The sequence below is a fragment of the Alligator mississippiensis genome, chromosome 5, assembly GCF_030867095.1.
Source record: "Alligator mississippiensis isolate rAllMis1 chromosome 5, rAllMis1, whole genome shotgun sequence".
Classification (NCBI taxonomy): domain Eukaryota; kingdom Metazoa; phylum Chordata; order Crocodylia; family Alligatoridae; genus Alligator; species Alligator mississippiensis.
The window spans coordinates 83,423,672-83,443,187 of NC_081828.1; the positions used below are offsets into that span (position 1 = coordinate 83,423,672).

At 43.7% G+C, this 19,516-nt stretch overlaps 1 protein-coding gene across 19 annotated transcripts in view; it reads right to left on the minus strand.

Moving 5' to 3' along the window:
* Window positions 1–19,516, minus strand: part of TNS3 (tensin 3) — a 571,451-nt gene that overhangs the window by 191,409 nt on the left and 360,526 nt on the right. For 15 of the 19 annotated variants that reach the window (XM_059728559.1, XM_059728554.1, XM_059728556.1 and 12 more), the window contains 4 exons: window positions 10,224–10,276; window positions 8,627–8,798; window positions 3,282–3,332; window positions 726–785 (listed from right to left, as the gene is read on the minus strand). In XM_059728559.1, coding sequence (XP_059584542.1) covers window positions 726–785; window positions 3,282–3,332; window positions 8,627–8,798; window positions 10,224–10,276 — 336 coding nt within the window. The remainder of the gene's footprint in view (window positions 1–725; window positions 786–3,281; window positions 3,333–8,626; window positions 8,799–10,223; window positions 10,277–19,516) is intronic. The other 4 variants (XM_059728561.1, XM_059728558.1, XM_019485115.2 and 1 more) reach the window with 2 other exon arrangements.

The following is a 19,516-nucleotide window of genomic DNA, read 5'->3' on the forward strand; positions in this document are numbered from 1 at the left end:
TTCATCTCAACACTCTCACAATCTGACATAATACTACCCCCTAGGATATGCCATGATTGTACAAGGTACCCTCTTCTCCCAAAACAGAAAAATCTGTGCAGAACAGAATCACAGCACAAATTCATTATTTAAAAATACCTTTTTGTGACATCAACAAAACATCTGCATGCATCTCTTAGAACAGAAGTATTTTTTTCTATCAGTACTAATTCACTTGAACTTTTGGCAAGTATGAAGAAATCATATTCATGCTCTAGCTCAGGGGCTGGCAACTTTTAACAACCCAGTTCAGTGTGGGCTAGGTTGACTTTGGTGGTGTCAGTGGTGGGGGGCTTTCTGTTCAATCTGGAGGCCAGGCAGCTGTTTCCCCCAGCCCCCTATTCCCCAGCTGCAGCAAAGGTGCAGCTTTCATCCACAGGGAAAGTGTGACAGGGCTGGGCAGCTGGAAGCTGCGTCCTCACTGCGGCTGCCTCCGCCACCCCGTCTCCCACCTGTGATGCAGCTCACCACCCAGCTAGAAACACCACCTGCACCATAGCCCAGGTGTAGCAGCTGAGGGAAGCAGCAGCAGCATAGGTGCAGCTTCCAGATGTTCAGTGCACTGCCTTATCATCTGGCCTCAGCATGGGCACAAGCATAGGCAAAGCCCTCTAGCTCCATGGACTGAATTTGGTCCACAGGCTGTGTTACCAACCCTTGCTCTAGCTGGTCAGACATTTTCTTACAATTTTCTGTTGAAAAAGGCTGACATTGAAGTGGAAATGTATCACAAGAAAGGGCCAGTTCTGATGAATTTCCCATGGAAAAAAAAAGAAAAAAAAAGTTAGGAATCATCTCATTCTGACATTTTGAACTACAAAGTTTTGAGGATTATTTTTTTCTTGTTGTTCAAAATGATGCTTCATTTAAAAAACAGTAAAATCATTTTAAAAAGTCAAAATTGGAACATAAAATTTTGATTGACCTAGATCAGGGATCAGCAGTGTTTCCAGCAAGGGACTAGAAAAGGGTTGGGCAAAATATGGCCTGTCAGCTGACTGGATCCAGTCTGCGGGGGGTGCCCACTAATTGATTGGATCCAGCCCACGGATGTCCCCACAGTGCTCTGCATAGTGGCTAACTGGGGCAGCCCGCGCCACTCTCCAGCCCACACCCACTGGCCCTGGTCCAGGCCAGCGTGCACAGCTCTCAGCAGGGCTGCTGATAGTGCAGCTGCAACTGCCCAGGTGTTGCTAAGTTCCCTACCCCTCCAGCAGCACCTCCTCCTCCTGTTTCTGTTCTGCTGCTCCGGATGGAGAAGAAGCTTCAGCTGGCTGGCTCCTTCCCCACCATGTAGCTCCCAGCTGCCTTCCACCTACTTGGCCAACCAGTGCCAGGCAGATAAGTGTGGGATGGAGTGTGGTATGGGCTGCACCATGGTGTGGGCTGTGCCAGGCAGGGTCAGCCCCATATGGAGCGCAATGGGAGCAGCCACAGATCGCACTGCCTGGGCAAACTCTGCTACACAAGCCCCCTGCTCCCTCACCCCTAGCCAGCTCCTGGGACCTAGTGCCCAGGCAGCAGCCCCTGCACAGGGCAGGGGCACGCAGGGAGCAGATCGGAGCTCTGCCCTGGGCTCGACCCTGTCACTGCCTCGCAACCCTGGCCTTGCCCAAATGTACTGTTCCCGAACACTGCTCCCTGCCCGCCCTTGGCCCCATCCCACACAGGGAGTTTTGGTGTGTTGTTGCAGCGGGGGGGGCAGTGCTGATCTGGTCCACCATAACTCATCAAAACTCCCTATGTGGTGCCCAGGCCCAAATAATTGCCCACCCCTGGGCTACAATGACCCAGCTCAGATATGAACAGGGTGAGCACTAGGACCCAGCCACCTCTGCTGCTTCTTCCTGGTCCCTGTCTACCAGAGGCCATGCTGCCCAATTGTGAAACAGCATAGGGAGAGCTCCCCATCTGCTGAAGCCCTGGGTACCCAGCTGTGGGGTGATGCTTGAGGATCTCCCCCTCCACTATAGGCTCCAGTGCCTGGCTGCTGTATGGCATCGGCAGAGGACCCTGCTGTTGAAGCCATGGTTCTGGGCCTGAATCCAAAGGGGCTACAGGCTGGATTCCACCACAGGCCATACGTTTCTGAACCCTGATCTAGATAGTTGTGGGGTTTTTGGTTTAGAATATTTTTGTAAATGTCAACTGGTAGTCTTGATTTGGGCAGGGAATATTCACTGGGGCTTTTTGGAGTATTTGGGCGGGACACTTACCTGGGGCTTTTTGAAGCTTTTATGTAATAGCTGATTCAATCAGCTATTAGATAAAAAACACCAAAGAGCTGCACTAAAGCACTCAATCTATAAAGACATAGGGCGAGCCAGGTCCAACTAATGCAATGCCTCTTCTGGGCGCTGGGCTTGGCATGGGAGCGTGCCAAGTTTAAAGTAAAGCACCTTTTTTCATATCTGCAAGCAACATATTGTTCAAATTCCAAAAATTGTAACCTTGAGTCTTATAGCATACACATTTCAGCTGCTTACAGGGTACAAGACAGAACTTCTAATGTCTCAATTATATTGTCTCAACAGTCCAACCATTGTTAGGCCCCCATAATGCCTTTGCTGCATGTGTACGTCCATGCTGTTCTAGGCCCCAGGTAACCATTGAAAGGCTTTTAAAGATCTCAGTGAGCTAAAGTCCCAGATGGATATTCAACCTTCCAGGTTCCCCTCTCACTCCTAAGAAAATGTGGCAACAAATGAAGATAAAAATCAGGGAACAAAAGCTATGTGGGAGAGCAAAGATATGAATATTCTCTGTTCTTGTTATAGCTTTTCCAGTGTGCAGAGCTATACTTGGGAAGAAATGAAGAAAAAGCTTTGAAACATGAACTTATGTTGAACTGAGTTTGTCAGCTTCAGACTACTGGGGTGTACACAGTTAAGACATATTATATGACCATAGATACTGTGTGGACACATGGAAAGCAGACGGGGCACACGGCTGACTTAAGTCAATGGTGATATTTTCATTCACTTCCAAGGTGCTCAAATCAGGTCTTACATGTAAAGCCACAGTAAAAAATGAAACGCTTTTGTAAAATGTAGCTCTCGTGCACAAAGCTACAACACTGGAAAATGAATTAAAAGGGTGGCTGTTGTGGTTTTCTGAACTTTTCCAAAAGTTGTTATCATACAATATACATCAAAGCATGTATAGCTTTAGGGCTCACAGGAACCTACTCATACTATATTTAAGTCTAGCAAGTGAGGTAGGTTATGAAAGAAAACCAGTACCTTTGGGTTGAGTTTGGCAAGGTCATATCTTTTTTCAGAAAGGTTTAACACCTGTTTGGGAAGATGAGAGGAGAAGAAGAAAAAGGATTAAACACTGATATTTCATAACGTATGTGGTAAATCACTGTGTCAAAAATGTATTCTAATGAAATTAAATTATAGTGGTGGGCCTTCATATTTGTTATTTGCTTTAAGTAACTAAATTAGTATTTGAAGTTAGATAAGCTTAGCGTTTGCAATATTCAAGATCTTTATTCAGAGCAAGTACACTAAAGTATAAGAGGAAACTACAGATACTAATACCTATATATGCATCTTAAATAAATGAAAAAATAAACCTAAAACAGCATTTGCTTTTACTGAGACCAAAGAGTGAGACTGAAAACACAATCTGTACATGCACCACAGTGGTACTCTATTCCATTTACTTTCCCTCAGATGTGATCAGAGATATCCATATTACACAAAGCAGCTGCCCAGCATAGTCAGGTCTGTGAATGTGCCAGGTTCCTGGCAGATTTACATACCTGACTTTAGGTTTTCAAGTTTGAAAATGTGGTCTGTGTGACTCTGAACAGGAAGTATATGACAAAAGCAAGCCTAGACCCAAGATTTCCCAGGTCCTGTATCTAACCTGCAAGATTTTACTGTTTCTGTGATTCAATCATATAGTTAAGTCTGCTGGATCCCAAGCACTCAAGGAAATATATGGGAAATATATACTAGCATATTTCATTCATTTCACTTTTAAGCAGCATTTAGTAACATTAAATTATGGAAATATCTATGCTAAAGAAATAAAATTAATGTCATTAAGCCTGATTTGTATTTAAACTTTATCTTTCTTATACTACCCTGCCAGTACAAGAGGCTTTGCTATGAACATTAATTGCACTCACTCTGCTACTTAAGTATCACGACCATGAGCACTTTCTTTGAAATCATTTAACGCCTCTTAAAACTATCCTTAAACTGTAAAAAAATAAAAAATGCTCTTTAATCCAACATGTTGATTTGTACAGTAGACAGATCATTGAACGACTTAATTATTTAACCACAAGCACATATGTTTACTATATCTTGCACATGCAAAAAGCTGTGAGTTGATACCACCTGCAGGCAAGACCCACCTATTTTATTTTACCTACCTATTGCTATGTCTATCTCGGTCATTTTCAACCTTCTTAGATTCATAGCACCCCCCCAAAACTTTTCAAAATTTAGCAGCACCCCATTTAAAAAAAAAATTAAATATATTATGCATGGTATAATATAAACATTATAATTATTTTATTAATCAATATTTTAGTAACAGATTCAATCATTATAATTATATTATATTCACTGCCACTGCTGCTATGGTCAGGTGGAACTGTGCCACGCACCTCCTGCAGGGACAGATCAGGAAGTGGCTGTGGCAGGAGCTCATGCTTTTGCTACAGTCCTTCCCTATCTGACCCTGCACTGCATCTCCTAAAGGCAGAGGGAAAAGGGGGGCAGATGGAACTACTCGATGTGCCTATGTTTTCAGGAGGTATGTCAGAGCTGAACTGAGAAGCAGCTGCAGTAGAAAGTTGTGCCTGCCTGCAATACATTATGCGGGCAGGCATACCACTTCTGCAGCAGCTCTTCTTGATTTAGCTCTGATGTGCCTCCTCGAAACTGAGGCGTGAGGGGCAGTTGCACCCTGCAATGGCAATGGTAACAGCACCAACACTGCAGCACACTGGCAAGTTCTCAATGCCATGTTACCCCAGGTGAGAACCACTGGTCTACATCATGGGGTTTATACTGCTGCTGCTGCTTTAACTGGAAGCAAAATGGTCAACACAGACCTCAGAGGTAGCCAGAGAACATGCTGGCAGCAGGAGTATCTCTGCCACTCCAAGTTATACCAGCTCCCCTGAATAGCAGATGCTTTTTTCTACTAGGAGAGCTATAAGTTTGCTATATCAGCTGTGGGGCATCATCTTTGCACATCTCTCACCAACAAGTGCTTTACAGACAAGGCCTGTAAGGCAACCCTACTAGAAACATCATATGGAACCAGTATAATTTGATTAAGATTACTCTATAGAAATAGCTATATAATTTGATGAGGAAATGACACATTCATTAAACATTCCTAGAGAACTTAGCATTTTATATTCCTTAAAGAGAATTCTGCAGGCTGGTTTAAAAATGCTGTAGAATGGATAGCAAAACATTTTAATAGTTTTCAATATGGAAATCATCATCATCCAGTAAGAATTTCTCACTCCTTTTATACAATTCAGACTTTTAATCATTTTAAAGCGTTGTTTAAATATGGCCCTGATTTTGGGGGTAGTTCAACTAATGACTGAGATGCCAATCTTACCAAAGCTTTATACTGTGGGTGGGGGCAGCAGGCACACTAAGCTTTGTAATAGCCTCATATGGGAGGCCTGAGGTCAAGACACACCAACATCTACATTAAGGGTGCAAAACAAGGGGCTACTTGTAGCTGCTGAACTGTAGCAGTGCCCTTGGAAAGTAGGGTCAGGAGTAGATGATTAATTTAATTTCCTTTAGTTCATCTGTTGTGGTGCATACAGAGCCCAGTTATTCAGATCCTATGTAAAGGACATGAGTGTTATTCCCTGTGTAGGGACAGATCCAGACAGGTGCAGTAGAACAGCTGCACTCCCTTTTGATTGCTGGTCCATCCAAAGTTTTAAAAAAACTACTGGGCAGTGGCAGCATGCTCTATTCAGGGAGTGGTTAGAGATTTTCTTGACTTCATGGCTCATTATAATCTGCCTGATTCCTTCTAAACTCTTCATTCCACAGGTGACCCTTTCTCCTTTTTTAATGGTCTTAATGTTCTACTAACTAGACTATTCTTTCTTTTGCAATTCTGTTGTCTAATAGCTGCTCCTGGTGATGTAGCTCCTATTTCACTGCCCTGCTGACTGTTTTTAACTCTAGCTAAAAACATTAACTCAAGGGTGGAAATAACTCTCAGTGAATCACTGGATACACTGTCAAGATGCTCAAGAAGACTTGATTTTGTGTTATGAATCGGAAAGAGATGTATGTTTAATTCTAAAGACTACAGGCCTAAAGAAACAACATCTTTAGAGTATTTTTTTACCTAGTTTGTTGTGCATTATATAGAAAATTAACGCACATTCCAATAAAGCCGGATTTATTTTTGCTTCTACCTTAAACTGAATAATATGGCCCTAAGGCCCCTAACCATATTAGTAAATCTTTTAGTTTCTTTTTACCAGGAGAAACATTATGTATTATACGTGAAGATGCATGGCACCATCTGTACCCCTATTTTCAAAATCCTAGATCTGTCCATGTCCCTGAGTATATTCACTGTTAAGGACTTTGTGAATCTGTTTTATATTCTTTAAATCAGTTTAATGCTCATGAAGTTTTTGCAGGTGGTAGCGTAGGAGAAAAAAGACTATCTATTTACACCCAGAAGAAGTAAAAGCTTCCCCATCCTTGCCTCAATCCTTACCAAGAGAAAGCACCTTGTCAAGTGATAAAATAGTTCACTTTTCTCATTTATAGAATCACAAGGTTCCAAGGAACCTGGGCAGTCATCTAGGCAACTTCCTGCACAGCTGCAGGATGTATGTTTTCTAAACTATTCCATTCTATGATCCTCTTCACCTTCACCTTATATTCCTAAGCAATATAAATTGAAGACAATTTTCCCTTTTAAAATGATTTCTAAAACATAACATGATCAAATAGTAGATGCTCCAAAACTAAAAATATGTTGTCTAAAAAGACCATTAAGGCTAAGTGGAAATCTTATTCCATTTAGACGTAGAATATACCAGTATCAATTCTACCATATTATCTACCAACTCAAGTAATAAAAAGTAAGGACATGAACAGCTAAGGATATAATAAACAAATAACTTATCCTTACCAAGTTTAATTTAATGTACCTTACGTTACAACACAACAGCCTAAACTCAGATTCACAGGTCATGGTTTTCTTTCTTTTTTTTTTTTTTTGAAGGTGGATGCCTAATGAAAAGCTCTTAAGTTCATGCTTAAGTACACATGTTAAGTGTTTGACCACCCAAACAGCACCTTCTAAAGTCAATGAAAACCATGTTGTCTGAGGGTTCATTAATTATAGTGATTGACTTTTGGGGATATTGTCATATATAGATATCTCCCCAAATTGGATTTAAAACTCTTGTGTTTGATCTCTATCAACAGATTACGTTAAACTATGCTTATTTTTTATCATTTTTGTGTTTGAACGAACCATGGTATTTAGTATGAATGTATCGTTATACTTTTATAATATGACTTAATCCATGGCTGTCCAGTTTCTAAGTGGCTGGGGACCCCATGCCCCACAGACTGAACCTGGAATGCTGAGTAAAGTGAAAGGGCCATTAATCCTTCACTGCTGTGTACCACCAAAAAGTCCTGCAGAGTCATGTATTAAATAGGACATACAGAGGACATGAGACAGCACTGCAAGCATAGCTCAAGTTTAGTACCTGTACATGATGCAGTTGGGATGTATACATTAGTTGTGCATGAATGAGCATTAAAAGCTTGTATTTCTCAGGTAGAATCACATTGCAAGCTAGTTTATGTCAAGCTTACCCTCCTGAAGCTGAGGATTCTGTTCTAATAGTATGCACATGCTATCTAAAAATAAGTTCAATTAGCAGCAGAAATGCTGGCTCTGGTTTTTAAACGCTCGCAGAGAATGAGGCAGCACGTACCACTGAGTTTAAATGTACTAATCAGAAAACACACAGTGTAAGAGAATAACAGTTCTGGTCATCATAAAAGATTCTGAATGTGGAGTTTATTAGAAATTTACTCAGAACCTTATTTTCTTCAGAAAATAAATAATAGGGAAAAATCAATCTAAATCAACTTAAATGAAAAAGAACTGAATGGAACAGATTAACAAACAACCTACCCTTTAGGTACTACATCACAGTCAGAAATGGTGACAAGTAGGAGAGGATGGTAAGACACTAGCAGACATCCCACTGAGGATCTAGATGTCACCAGCTACTAGAAAAAAACGTATTCTGCAGTATGGCATCTGGATCTTGTGGGGGCTTATTTTGTTTCATGAGAACAATCCCTAAACCTATTCCATTGCAACATCTGTAAAATGTACAAACAAGCCACTCAGAATGTATACTGCAGTGCCACCAACAGGAAGGTGTCTTGCACTACTCAACTTGTATGCCTGAGCAAGATAAATTATGCTCGTTTCAGGTCTCTCGCAGCTATAAAAATGGAATAAAGTTGTATTTTCAGCGCCACTTCTGATTCATATTGGTGTCAGTATCTAAAAAGAATGAATCTGCACTCACCAGATAGTTATCTCCATGTTTAGATTTAAGCATTCGGGTTACATCTTGCAGGTTGTGCAGGTACGTTTCCTCTGAACAGGTCGCAGGAAAGGACACAGCAATGATCCGCTCCGTGATGTAAGTTAGGTCAAGTTCATAGCCCTCCTCCATAATGTGATCAAAGTCTGCACTTCTGGTAAGAATTAGATGTGGCAGTTTGGGTGAAGTAGTGGAAAGAAGTGAAGGAAAAAAAGAGAAAGGTAATAAGTAGAAATTTCTACTTGGGTTCATAAAAGGGCATCTATGGCTCCTAATATTTCATTTGAAACTGCAGTTCATAAATGCTGTCAACAAGCAGTAAAAAATACCCTTTCACTATTATGAGTGATTTTCCAACCGGGGCACATGTAACCCAAGGGGGTACACAGTTCTTTGCCAAGGGGTATGTGCCTAAATTTTAATAAATCTGGTGGGGCTTCTGATTGGTCTATGTATAGTGAATAATAGCGTTACCAGACTTTGACAGTAACATCCTAAGGGATGAAACAACAACTTTTGAATATTTTTTTACCTAGTTTGTTGTGTGTTATAGCAAACAACACATAGTAAATTAATGCATATTCCAATAAAGGTATATTTATTTTTGCTTCAATCTTAAGCTGAACAATATAGCTCTAAGGCCCCTAACCATATTAGTGAAGCTTCTAGCTTCTTTTTACGAGGAGAAAAATTATGTATTATCTGTAAAGATGCACAGAAATCATACATGCAGAGATGCGTTGGGTGTACGGGATACAAACAGCAATATTTTACAAGTAAAATTTGAAAATCTCTGTGCTATATACATTTTAATACACTTCTGAAGGATTTTTTTACTGTATTTTTAACCCTATTTTATCATACAGTGAATCAATCGTGAAGGCAGGACTAGAACTCAGAAGATGTTTGGCTCCCCTGCAGTACTCATCCCACCATCTCCCAGGTGGGAGCATTCAGAAATGTGATAATAATATAAAAGGATCTTAGAAAAAATGCATTGTATTAACTGGACATGGAAAGCAAACTCTTTCTTACCTGCAATGATAACCTATCCAAAAGTGGACTGAGGCATGGCTGACAGTAGGACAGAATCTTGCACTAGTGCTACCTGCACTGCACTGGTTTGGTGTATGCCTTCTGGGCTGTGAGTCTATCAGCCTCATGATTACTTCTGGTGAAACACTTCCTTCTACAAATGGCAGCATAAGGCCTGTGCAACATTTAAATGCCACTTGTGCTTTATATACTGGGGGGAATAAAGAATAGGCTTCTATTCAGCCTGTGCATTTAAATTGTATTTGAAGTAGGAGCATGAAAAAGAAATGAGAATATTCTGCTGCTGAAGGTGCTTATATTAGTTTCATTAAAGCTTAATAAAGGATTGATCTTTCACATACCCATGACAGATCAATCCTACAGCCACCGCAAATAAAATGTCATGCACTTTTCCTTCAAAGACAATAAACTAAGTGTCTTTAAATGTGACTTTAGCTTGGAAGGACATGCCCTACATTGGACCAATTCAAGAGAGCATCACAGGACTGTGATAGTACAAACCAAATGCTAAAGAAATACTTACTGTGATACTTTGTCGCAACAGAATGATGAACTTTTGGAACAACTGCTGGAAGTCTGAAATAAACAAGCCAACACAGGGATCAGGTTAATGGCTTCCTTGCTAATGGACGTGGCTGCCTTTATGTTTTACAGTGTGAAGTTTCTTCATCAAAAAAACAAAACAAAAACAAAAATACCCACCAACCAGTCAAAAACCAGTCTATGGGCCTGAACCAGCATATGGGCAGTGGATAGGGGTAATCCACTGCGCTGGCCCAGCCCTGCATGCTGGACTGGGTCACAGACCACCTCTATGTGCTGGATCCTGCCACACCCTGACTCTGCATGCCAGCACAGGGCCATGTCACCTAGCCTGCAGAGCTCTACAAAGGTCCAGAAATTTAGCAGCAGGGGAGCTCCAGGAACCATGGCAACTAACACTGCCACGCCACTGCACCCCTGCCACCAAATTTCCAGACTCATGAGGGGGCCCCCAGGCTACACTGCATGACTTTGGACACCACATTCAGCCCATGGGACACAGCGAATCATCTAGGGTCAGTGGTATTCAACCTATCATTAAACTTGAAAACAATGCTAACGTGTCTCTAGTCTTCCTCTTCTTTCCATCACTGGAGAGTGGTCCCCAAAGTGTTTTCCACCTCTAGAAGCAAAATGAATTTATTTCAAATGTTGGTATTTCTGTCTCCATTATAGCTTTTTGTGCTCAGTGACACTGACACAATAGTCACAGTGGTTGTTTGGTGTTTATAAATACATTTATCTTCACAGATGTGGCTGGATAATACAATGACAGACTCACAAAGCACTACTGCATTTACACAACTATAACTCACAGCAGACCAAACAATCTTACCCACATATCTAGTCCATTGCCAAAATATAACGCGTCATAATATGATTTTACGCATGTTTTGACCATTATTCCAAACATAATGGACATCACCAGCGTAAGCCAAAATCCATATACAAATCCCTACTGTTTCACATATAAGTTTCTACTGCAAGAGAAAGACTGTTTACCCAACACTGTTGACATTTGTCATGAAGGTTAGAGAAGGAACTCAAATCCTCCACATTTGAATTGGGATTTCTAGGCTGGTGGATCTAGGGTTTTGACATGGGCCCTATGAAAGTAAAGAGATTTCCTCATCATCAACTGATGAATATAATTATGAAATAATTACTTCATAGTGAAAAGAGTAGGCAAGATGAATAACTCTCTCACACTTCAATAACATATATGTTGGAGTAAGTTCTAATTATAATTAAATTTGCTCCATAGGAAATGCATATTCAATTTCTGTAATTATTTTTCATTTTGTATTAACAGAGACTAAGAATTAAAGTGCCCTGTGAGCTTTCAGGGATGAATTAAATGTTAACAAGAAATAATTTGGCAATAGGAAAACATGAACATTTTAGACTTTGTCCTGCCCCTCGGGTGTATGTGAGTTTTTTTAAAACCATATGAACACTTAGTAACTCATTAAGAAGCAGGTTTTTCTCATTCATCTCTCTGCCTCTGATTTCCATGTACAGTACAGAGCAGCACACAGTGAAGTAAGGGTAAACAAAGGCTGGAACTCAGACCAACCAAATCAATATCATTTCTGAAAGCCAAATACTCGTGAATGGTTTAATTTATGCTTGGATGAGGTAGCAGCCTCAGTATTTTTCATATAAGAAAAAAAAAGATCTAAGACACTGCTCCTGGACTTTTTCAAATGCACTGTTTATCAAAAGTAGGAAACTGCTTAGACACACAAAAATGCATAGACTTGGTACGTGTCCTTTCCACAATCTCTGGAAATAAGCTGCTTTGGAGACTTTAAAATGGGACAGAATGGAAGTGTAACATATGCATCCTCTAGACAGTGAGACCTGGGTACCAAATCTGTCAGATGCCAAATGCCTCCTGTGATGTGACAGACATCCTCAACTTCCATTCATTCCAGTGGTAAAAAGTGAGTAAGCTTTGAGCAGTGTAGGAAGCTCTCAATCCTTTTCACAAACTGTCTTTTAAGACAGATGTTCTCAGGGCTTGGAAAAATGTACCCAGAACTCACCAAGTGCTACAAGCAGTAAATAATTAATAATAAACATATAAACAACCCTCAACAGTGAAGTCTTTCAAGTAGAGAAGAGATTTGCTGCATGTTCCTCTTTCAGTTGCCTGATTAACTACTGGTCATCCTGATGGGCAGAGATCCAGGTTTTCCGTTTCCCACGGAGTTAAAAAAACCTAGAGTAAACTACAGATTTTAACCTTTTACTGGAGGCAAACGCAGATTTTTCATTTTACTAGAGAGACTTGCGGATTTTGCAGTTTTCCGATGACTCCTCTGCAAGTTGGCAGAGTTCCAGCCTCTAAGGGGCTGGAAGGTAGTGGAAAAAGGGCAGTCAGGCATGGGGTGCCATGTGCACGTACATGCACATGGCTGCCAGGCAGCCTGGAGAGCAGCTCCAACAGCTAAGTTGAGGGATGGGGGGATTGAGGCCCCCATAGGGAGGGAGGAAGTTGGGCAGAATGGCTGGGGTTGGAGCTGCTGCCCAGCCAGGCAGTGCCTAGGACTTGGGGCCTGGGGCTGCAATGAGCGGCTGTAGGGCCCTGGCAGGAAGCAGGACGGGGCTGTGAGCAGCTCGTCCAGGGGGTCAGGGCTGGTTTTCCACTGCTGAGTGCAGTCCAAGGAAGCGGGGGGGGTGGGGGCCTCCGCAGTGTGTGTGACCCAGTGCTGCAGGGAAGAGTGGAGCCATGCGGGAAGCTGCCTGCCACTGCAAGCTCTGTGCTGCCTGCATCCCCTGCATGCAACCCTGTGCTGCCACTCCTGATGCAGCTGTGTAGGCAGGGGACATGTTGCCAGGACAGTGTGGAGGTCACAATGGCAGGCAGCTTCCTGCTCAGTTCTGTTATTTGTAGCACAGGGTTGCAGAAGCGCCAGGGGAAGGCAGCAGGGCAAGAGCCCACCAATGCATAGCAAATATGTGGGGGACATGGGTCCTCCTGACCCCCAGGAGTGTGCACCACAGCAGAGAGCAGCCCCCCTCCACCCAAGCCCACAACGGGCCAGCAGCAGGCAGCAGAATGGGGAGCCGGGCTCTGCTCTGCTGCAGCAGCTGCCTTCTACCAGGGGAAGTGGGTGTGGACCTGGGTCCCTGGCCTCGTAGTTGTGGCAGCTGAGGCCCCCCAGGAGAGTTGGGGGAGCAGGAGCTGTGGGTGGGGGGCGAGGGGCACCAGCAGGGCTGAGGAGGTTGTGGGGGGGAATGAAGGGCACGGCTGGGGGATTGGGGGGGGGGTACCAGCAGGACTGAGGGGGCTGTGTGGGGGGATGGCTTTCACTTTAATCACAGATTTGGGGGGTTTTATCAGAGAATTTTCTTTTTCTTTTTTTTTTTAAATCAGAGAATTTGCAATTTTTTATTAGGGAAAACCAGCATCCCTGATGATGGGTATGCTGAAGAGCCTCCTATACCTCTGTACTTGCCAACACTGAGTAACTTAACAGAGAATTCTGCTGCATTTTCAAAATCAATTATTATCTTCCTTGCTTTTTCATTGCGTTTCCTTGCTAAAACAGCAACAATAAGATACTTTATTTGAATTATTTGTGACACAAATTAGACAATAATATAGATCAAACAAAACAAAGAAATATTCTATTAAAGATGACTGTATTAATCATACATGCCAGGTCTTCGATCGTAATTAACAGCAGTAGGCTCCTTGCCGCTATCTGCACCAAAGCGACTGCTTTTCCAACTTCCATAGCTTAACAGCTGGAATCACTTAAAATGTTAATTTTTAGGACTGTTTATAAACATCTATCCATGTACCTGTAGCGTGGTTTGAATTTTTATCTGATTGGCTTAGTTTAAAAAAAATGCTTTCAGTCCTTAAGTCTAACCTGGGTATCATATTTGATTGCACAATCTCAGTATTTACAATACTCTCTAGGCTGTGCACAGTATGTATACTCTTTTTATATGCATTTACAATTACAGAGTGTTCCAGGTTCCATTGAACTGTAGACTCTGAAAATATATATTTAATTCAGTATGTGAAACTTTCAACCATCTTAACATGGTGCACACTATGTGCTGAATTTACTTATCCATTTACAATGTCAAGGTCACCCTGAACATTTACATGTTGATTCTTTCAAGTCAATGATTTGTTTGCTATTGGCAAAAAGCCAGGAAAACACCCTGCACGTTCTCTAACCTATCTCTTCTCCTGGCACTATTCCCAGGTTCAAGTATTTCTTAGCTACGGAATATACCTTTCCCTCCTTGTTTTGCTACGTTTCCTGCAGTTTGATTCGTTTGCTAAATGCAGTACAACATACTACTTACATTTTCTCATGGTTCTGATACATTTTTTCCAGCTACCTTATTTCTTGAGATTTCACAAATTAATGACTGCAACACAGAACCTCAAGTGCAATTCTGAATTTCAAAACATCACCAGGGCAAGATAAGCATCTCAAAGGTTTGGCATGAAAAATTTGCTACTGTGCTCAGAGATGAAGCACCCAGATTTTTCAGGTACCATGAATCAAACATGCATCTTTAATCTGATCTCCAAATACACAAGGGAGTTTCCCTAATAAGTGTTCTTTTCCACAACAGCTTCTCTACAAGACAAACATTATTTAACTGTGCCCTGTGACAGGATCTGGATTGACCGGCCATTTAAAAAATAAATTTCAATTTGTAAAATATGTCTTCCCTTTTTTCAAATTAGGCATGAAGTTTAAACACTCTGATAAAACACCTTGAATCTCCACCCCTGGAAATTTTCAAGAGCAGGTTAGACAGACACTGGACTGGGGTGGTTTAATCAGGGATGATCCTGTCTTGAGCAGGAGACTGGACTACAAGGTCCTTTCCAGGGCACTGTGAGAGTTGAGCCTGTAAATTGTTTTAAACTCTATTTTATACTCTTGAGGGCTGGAGATTAAATTATACATAAACCAGTATAAGTGGAATCCGGCTCAAATCTGTAGCACAACAGAAGTTCAGTGCACATAAACCATTATTAAAATGGATGAAACTGATTTAAGATAAACTTGGATGGATGCAGTATCAGACTTAACCGATTCAGGTTAAATCAGTTTATTGAATTTCTGTCCAAGATCCCCTCCAGATTCAAGTTAACTCACAGTCCCCCAGCATCCCAGGATGCTTTGCATCTCCCTCACAAACTCTCCATTGCAGGGTGGGCAGGCTAGACTTGGCACAAGCTGTCTGCTCCAGCTGAGCAGAGAGGTGTACTCTAACACCCCCTAGCCTCTGACCTGGGCCCCTGCAGTCAAGTGGCTATATTTCCAGAATCAAAAGCAAATGCCTGCTCATTCGCTTATTAGTTCAATCTATTCAGTTTAGATTAACCTGAGAAGACTGAATCAATTCAGCCTTGGGCTTTTTGACTGTCTGTACTTAGCCTATGAGAACTATTGAGAGAGAAGCAATCTGACACAGTCTGCTGCTTTCTAGAGGTCTGAACTAGGCCACTTAAAAGAGGAGTTCTACTTCCCTTTGGATGTCTAACTGGCACCATGTCTAAGCCCTTTTTCTTGCCCAGAGGGAGTTAGAATCTGCATTTATCTGACTTTTCAGCACAGTGCTCTAGCCACCACAACACAGGTCAGGTATTACCCAGTCCCCTTTCCAGTATTCCATTTGAAGCTAAGCCACTACAAGTTGAATTTAATAGGCTTTGGCTAAAACGGATAAAGGGCAAGGCAATGGGAACCTTTCTGCCACACTGGGAACAAGATTCCAGGTGAGACTCCAGGTCCCCCTTCCATCCAGGCTAGCAGTCATATCACCAAGTCACACAGCCTCTGGCTTGCTGTCTTCTTCCTGGCCCTATACAACTGCTGACCCTGGCAGTTCTGCACATGAAGGCTAGGAACAGACATTACACATAAACTGGCTTAAGTGATCAGAAAACAGTTTAAATCTGTAATAGAACAGATATTCAGTGCACATAAACCAGTTTGAAAATGGCCAAAACCAGTTTGAGATAAACCTGGTTGAATTTAGTGACAGGCTTAACTGATTTGGCTCAAACTGATTTATGCAATGTCTGTCCCAGACCCTTGCTGGTTTAAGATAAACCAGATACCCCCACCATCCCACTATGCTCTCTGGGGTGGGCGGGGCTCTCTGCTCCATAGCAGAGCTGGCCCTTACCCTCCGCTCTCTAGCCGAAGCAGGGGCTGGCCCTAGCAGAAACACCATCTGGCATGGCTCTGTTAAGGCAAAGTGGGCAGGGAGGGGGTTAATTCTTCCCTGCTTCCACTCTTCCCCCACTGCAGCCAGGGTCAGCCTGTCTGCTGGGGAGCAGAGGGGAGGGGGCTGCAGTGGTGGCCCCTGGAACTGGCAGACCCCAGCTGAAGGGAAGGAACAGAGGAAGGAATGAACCCTTTTCCCTGCCCCCTTCACCTTAACGGGGCCATGCTGGGTTGGTTGTCCTACAGGGTGGAGAGGGAGGCTCTGTTCCCTGCTGGGGGGAACTCTTCCCCGGGGATGTCAGGGCGCTCGTGCCTGATGCAGGCGCAGCTCTGGCCAGTGCTGTGTGGAGGAGGGAGCAGAGCTTGCCTTATGCCCGAGGCTCTGCTCCCTGCACCTGCAGCTCCACCACTCACAGCAGGGAAAGCCCTGCACTGGAACATGCTGTCTCCTCCGCTCCCGATTGTGCAGTCCCCGCACTCTGCCAGGAGTGGAGGGAGCCCCACCCCTGCTTCCAGGCAGAGTCCAGCATGGGACTTCCTCACTGAGAGTGCAGAGCTGCAGGTGCGCAGTGTGGAGCCTGGGGGACAGAAGTTGCCAGGCAGGCTGCGCAGAGTTGAGTAGAGGCAGTGCTGGCTGCCTCTAATCCAGGGCTCCACGCTGAGTGCCTGCAGCTCCATACTCCCAGGGAGGAAGCCCCATGCTGGACTCTGTGGGGAAGCAGGGGCAGAGCTCCCTCCACTCCTAGCAGAGTGCAAGGACTGTGCAGCCGGGAGTGGGGGAGACAGCAGACTCCAGTGCGAGGCTTCCTCTGCTGTGAGTGTTGGAGCTACAGGTGGAGAGAGCAGAGCCTTGGGGATAAGGCAAGCTCTGCTCCCTCCTTCACACAGCGCTGGCCAGAGCTGTGCCTGCATCAGGCACGAGTGCCCTGGTGTCCCTGCCTGCTGCTGCTGCCAGGCAGCAGGGGCTGCATGCTATGGGGGGAGTGTGTGGGGGTCCCTACACACCCACCTCCACACCCTGCCCAGCGGAGCTCTACGCTCCCACTGCCCCTCTGGGGGAAGGAAGAGGAGGGGGGGAGAAGTGGGGGGAAGAGTTGTCCTCTGGGCCTGGGCAGCATCCCAGAGCCCTCCCCCCTGCAACAATGGGAGAAAAACAGGGGGAAGAGTCCCCTTCTGGGGTGAGGCAGCCTCACAGAGCCCCCCTCAACATCCCACGGTGGCGGCAGGGGAGGATGGAGAAGAGCCCCCCAGCAACAAATAGGGCCTGCCTCCTGGCCCTGCAGCAGTGAGGGAAAGGGAGGAGGAAGAGTTCCCCTCTGGGGCTGGGCAGCCCGGTGTGCCAGGATTGTTCCCAGCTGTCAGGGAGCCAGTGGAGTAGGCCTGCCCATGCCCCCTGCCCCCTCTTCAGTTCAGCTTCCCTGTGGAAGGGAGGGCTGCCATAACGCCCCCAGGCTTCTGGCTTGAGCCACTGCAGGCATGTGCTGAACATCTATCCACTTGCAAACTGGTTCACTCTGCAGGTTAGACTAACTTGCAAAGATTGAATCAATTTAGGCTCGGGCTTTTTGAATGTGCGTCCCTAGCCGAACAGACACCAGAACTTTGCTGCAAATCTAACATCAGACTGTTGTTATCATATTTAAATATAATCATGTAAACTATCAGGCTAGGAGTTTACCTCTGCTATTTGAAATAAAACACACGCACCATTTCAACACTGTGCTCATATTTATACCAGAGGTTATAGATAGCTTCCTGGATGATCACTGCCTGCAGGCCACTGCAAACATAAGACAGGCAGTTCCTGAACTTTGCTGCCGTTATTCACACCTGTATTAAGACTGAAGCTACTAAATGCATCCATTTTACAGTAGGAGTGATTCAGTGCTACATAAAGCATATGTCTGCAGTCAGTCCCCTGGTGTTAACTTTGTAAGAACATAGCGGGAGGAGAAAAATCTAATGGTTAGAGCACAGCACTAAGAATTAGGTCTCCTGAACTTTGCTTCTGACAGTCATGTATTCACTGCAAAACCGTGGTCAAGATGCCTGCATCCAGAATTTTTTGAGGTGTGTAATTCACAAAGGTGTTGTCCAGTTTTATTAACTATTTGTAAAATCCTATAGGTTCCTTCATGTTACAAAAATGTCCTGTATAAGTCTCATTATCAATTAAATTATGACAGAGTACCCAAGAAAAGGAGAATGCTTCACAATGGGTTGCAGTGCTGGCTTAATATTGCCTATTAGCTAAATATTTGCCCTACAGTTTGCATCCCACCTACTTCCTAAGAAAGAAACGTTTGACAGCTTATGCTTATAGTGATGAGGGAGAAACCTGGCTCATCAATTATAAGCAAGTGAAATGTCTTGGAAGTATTCAAGATCTGATACTTAGGAAAATAAAATTTCTAGCCTAGGTGCATATGAAGGACATTCTAAATGTAGGGAAAGGCAATGGAGTTTTCCTCAGTCAGTAGAAGACACCTCCACTGTCTCAGCAGCTGCTCATGACTATCCAGAGCCTTGTGTCACTCCAAATTTTGGAAAGAGCAGCAATACTGGTTTGGGATCAATCTTCATTGCAGCTGCTCATGGCTTTCCCAGGAAGTGGCAGAGACTGGCATTGAAAATATTCACACAGGTTACTTCTTTCCCTTATAGCTGTGAGGCTGATAGAAGGGGAGAGCAGCACTCATGAAAAGGCAAGGGTACTTAAAATATGGTGAATGTTTGTTCATGGGAAGCTAATTCAAGAGACAGAGACCAGCACAGGATATGAAGGCAGACCCCAGGAGTGAATCCCAGCCTCCTTTCCCCCTTCCTGGCATTGTGAGCAGAGACTGGAGTGCTCCCTAAAGTACTATAACTTGGAGCTTTCTTCTCAACGGCCACCCTTCCGTGTCACGCTACGGCTAGCTCCCCAGAGAGCAGGTAGGAAGCATTCCAGGCACTGCACTAATGAACAATTATTTACTAATGTATGATACTACAGCACAAAAGATACAGCTGAAATCACAAGGGCTGCCACTCTGACCATGGTCTACAGTGGCTG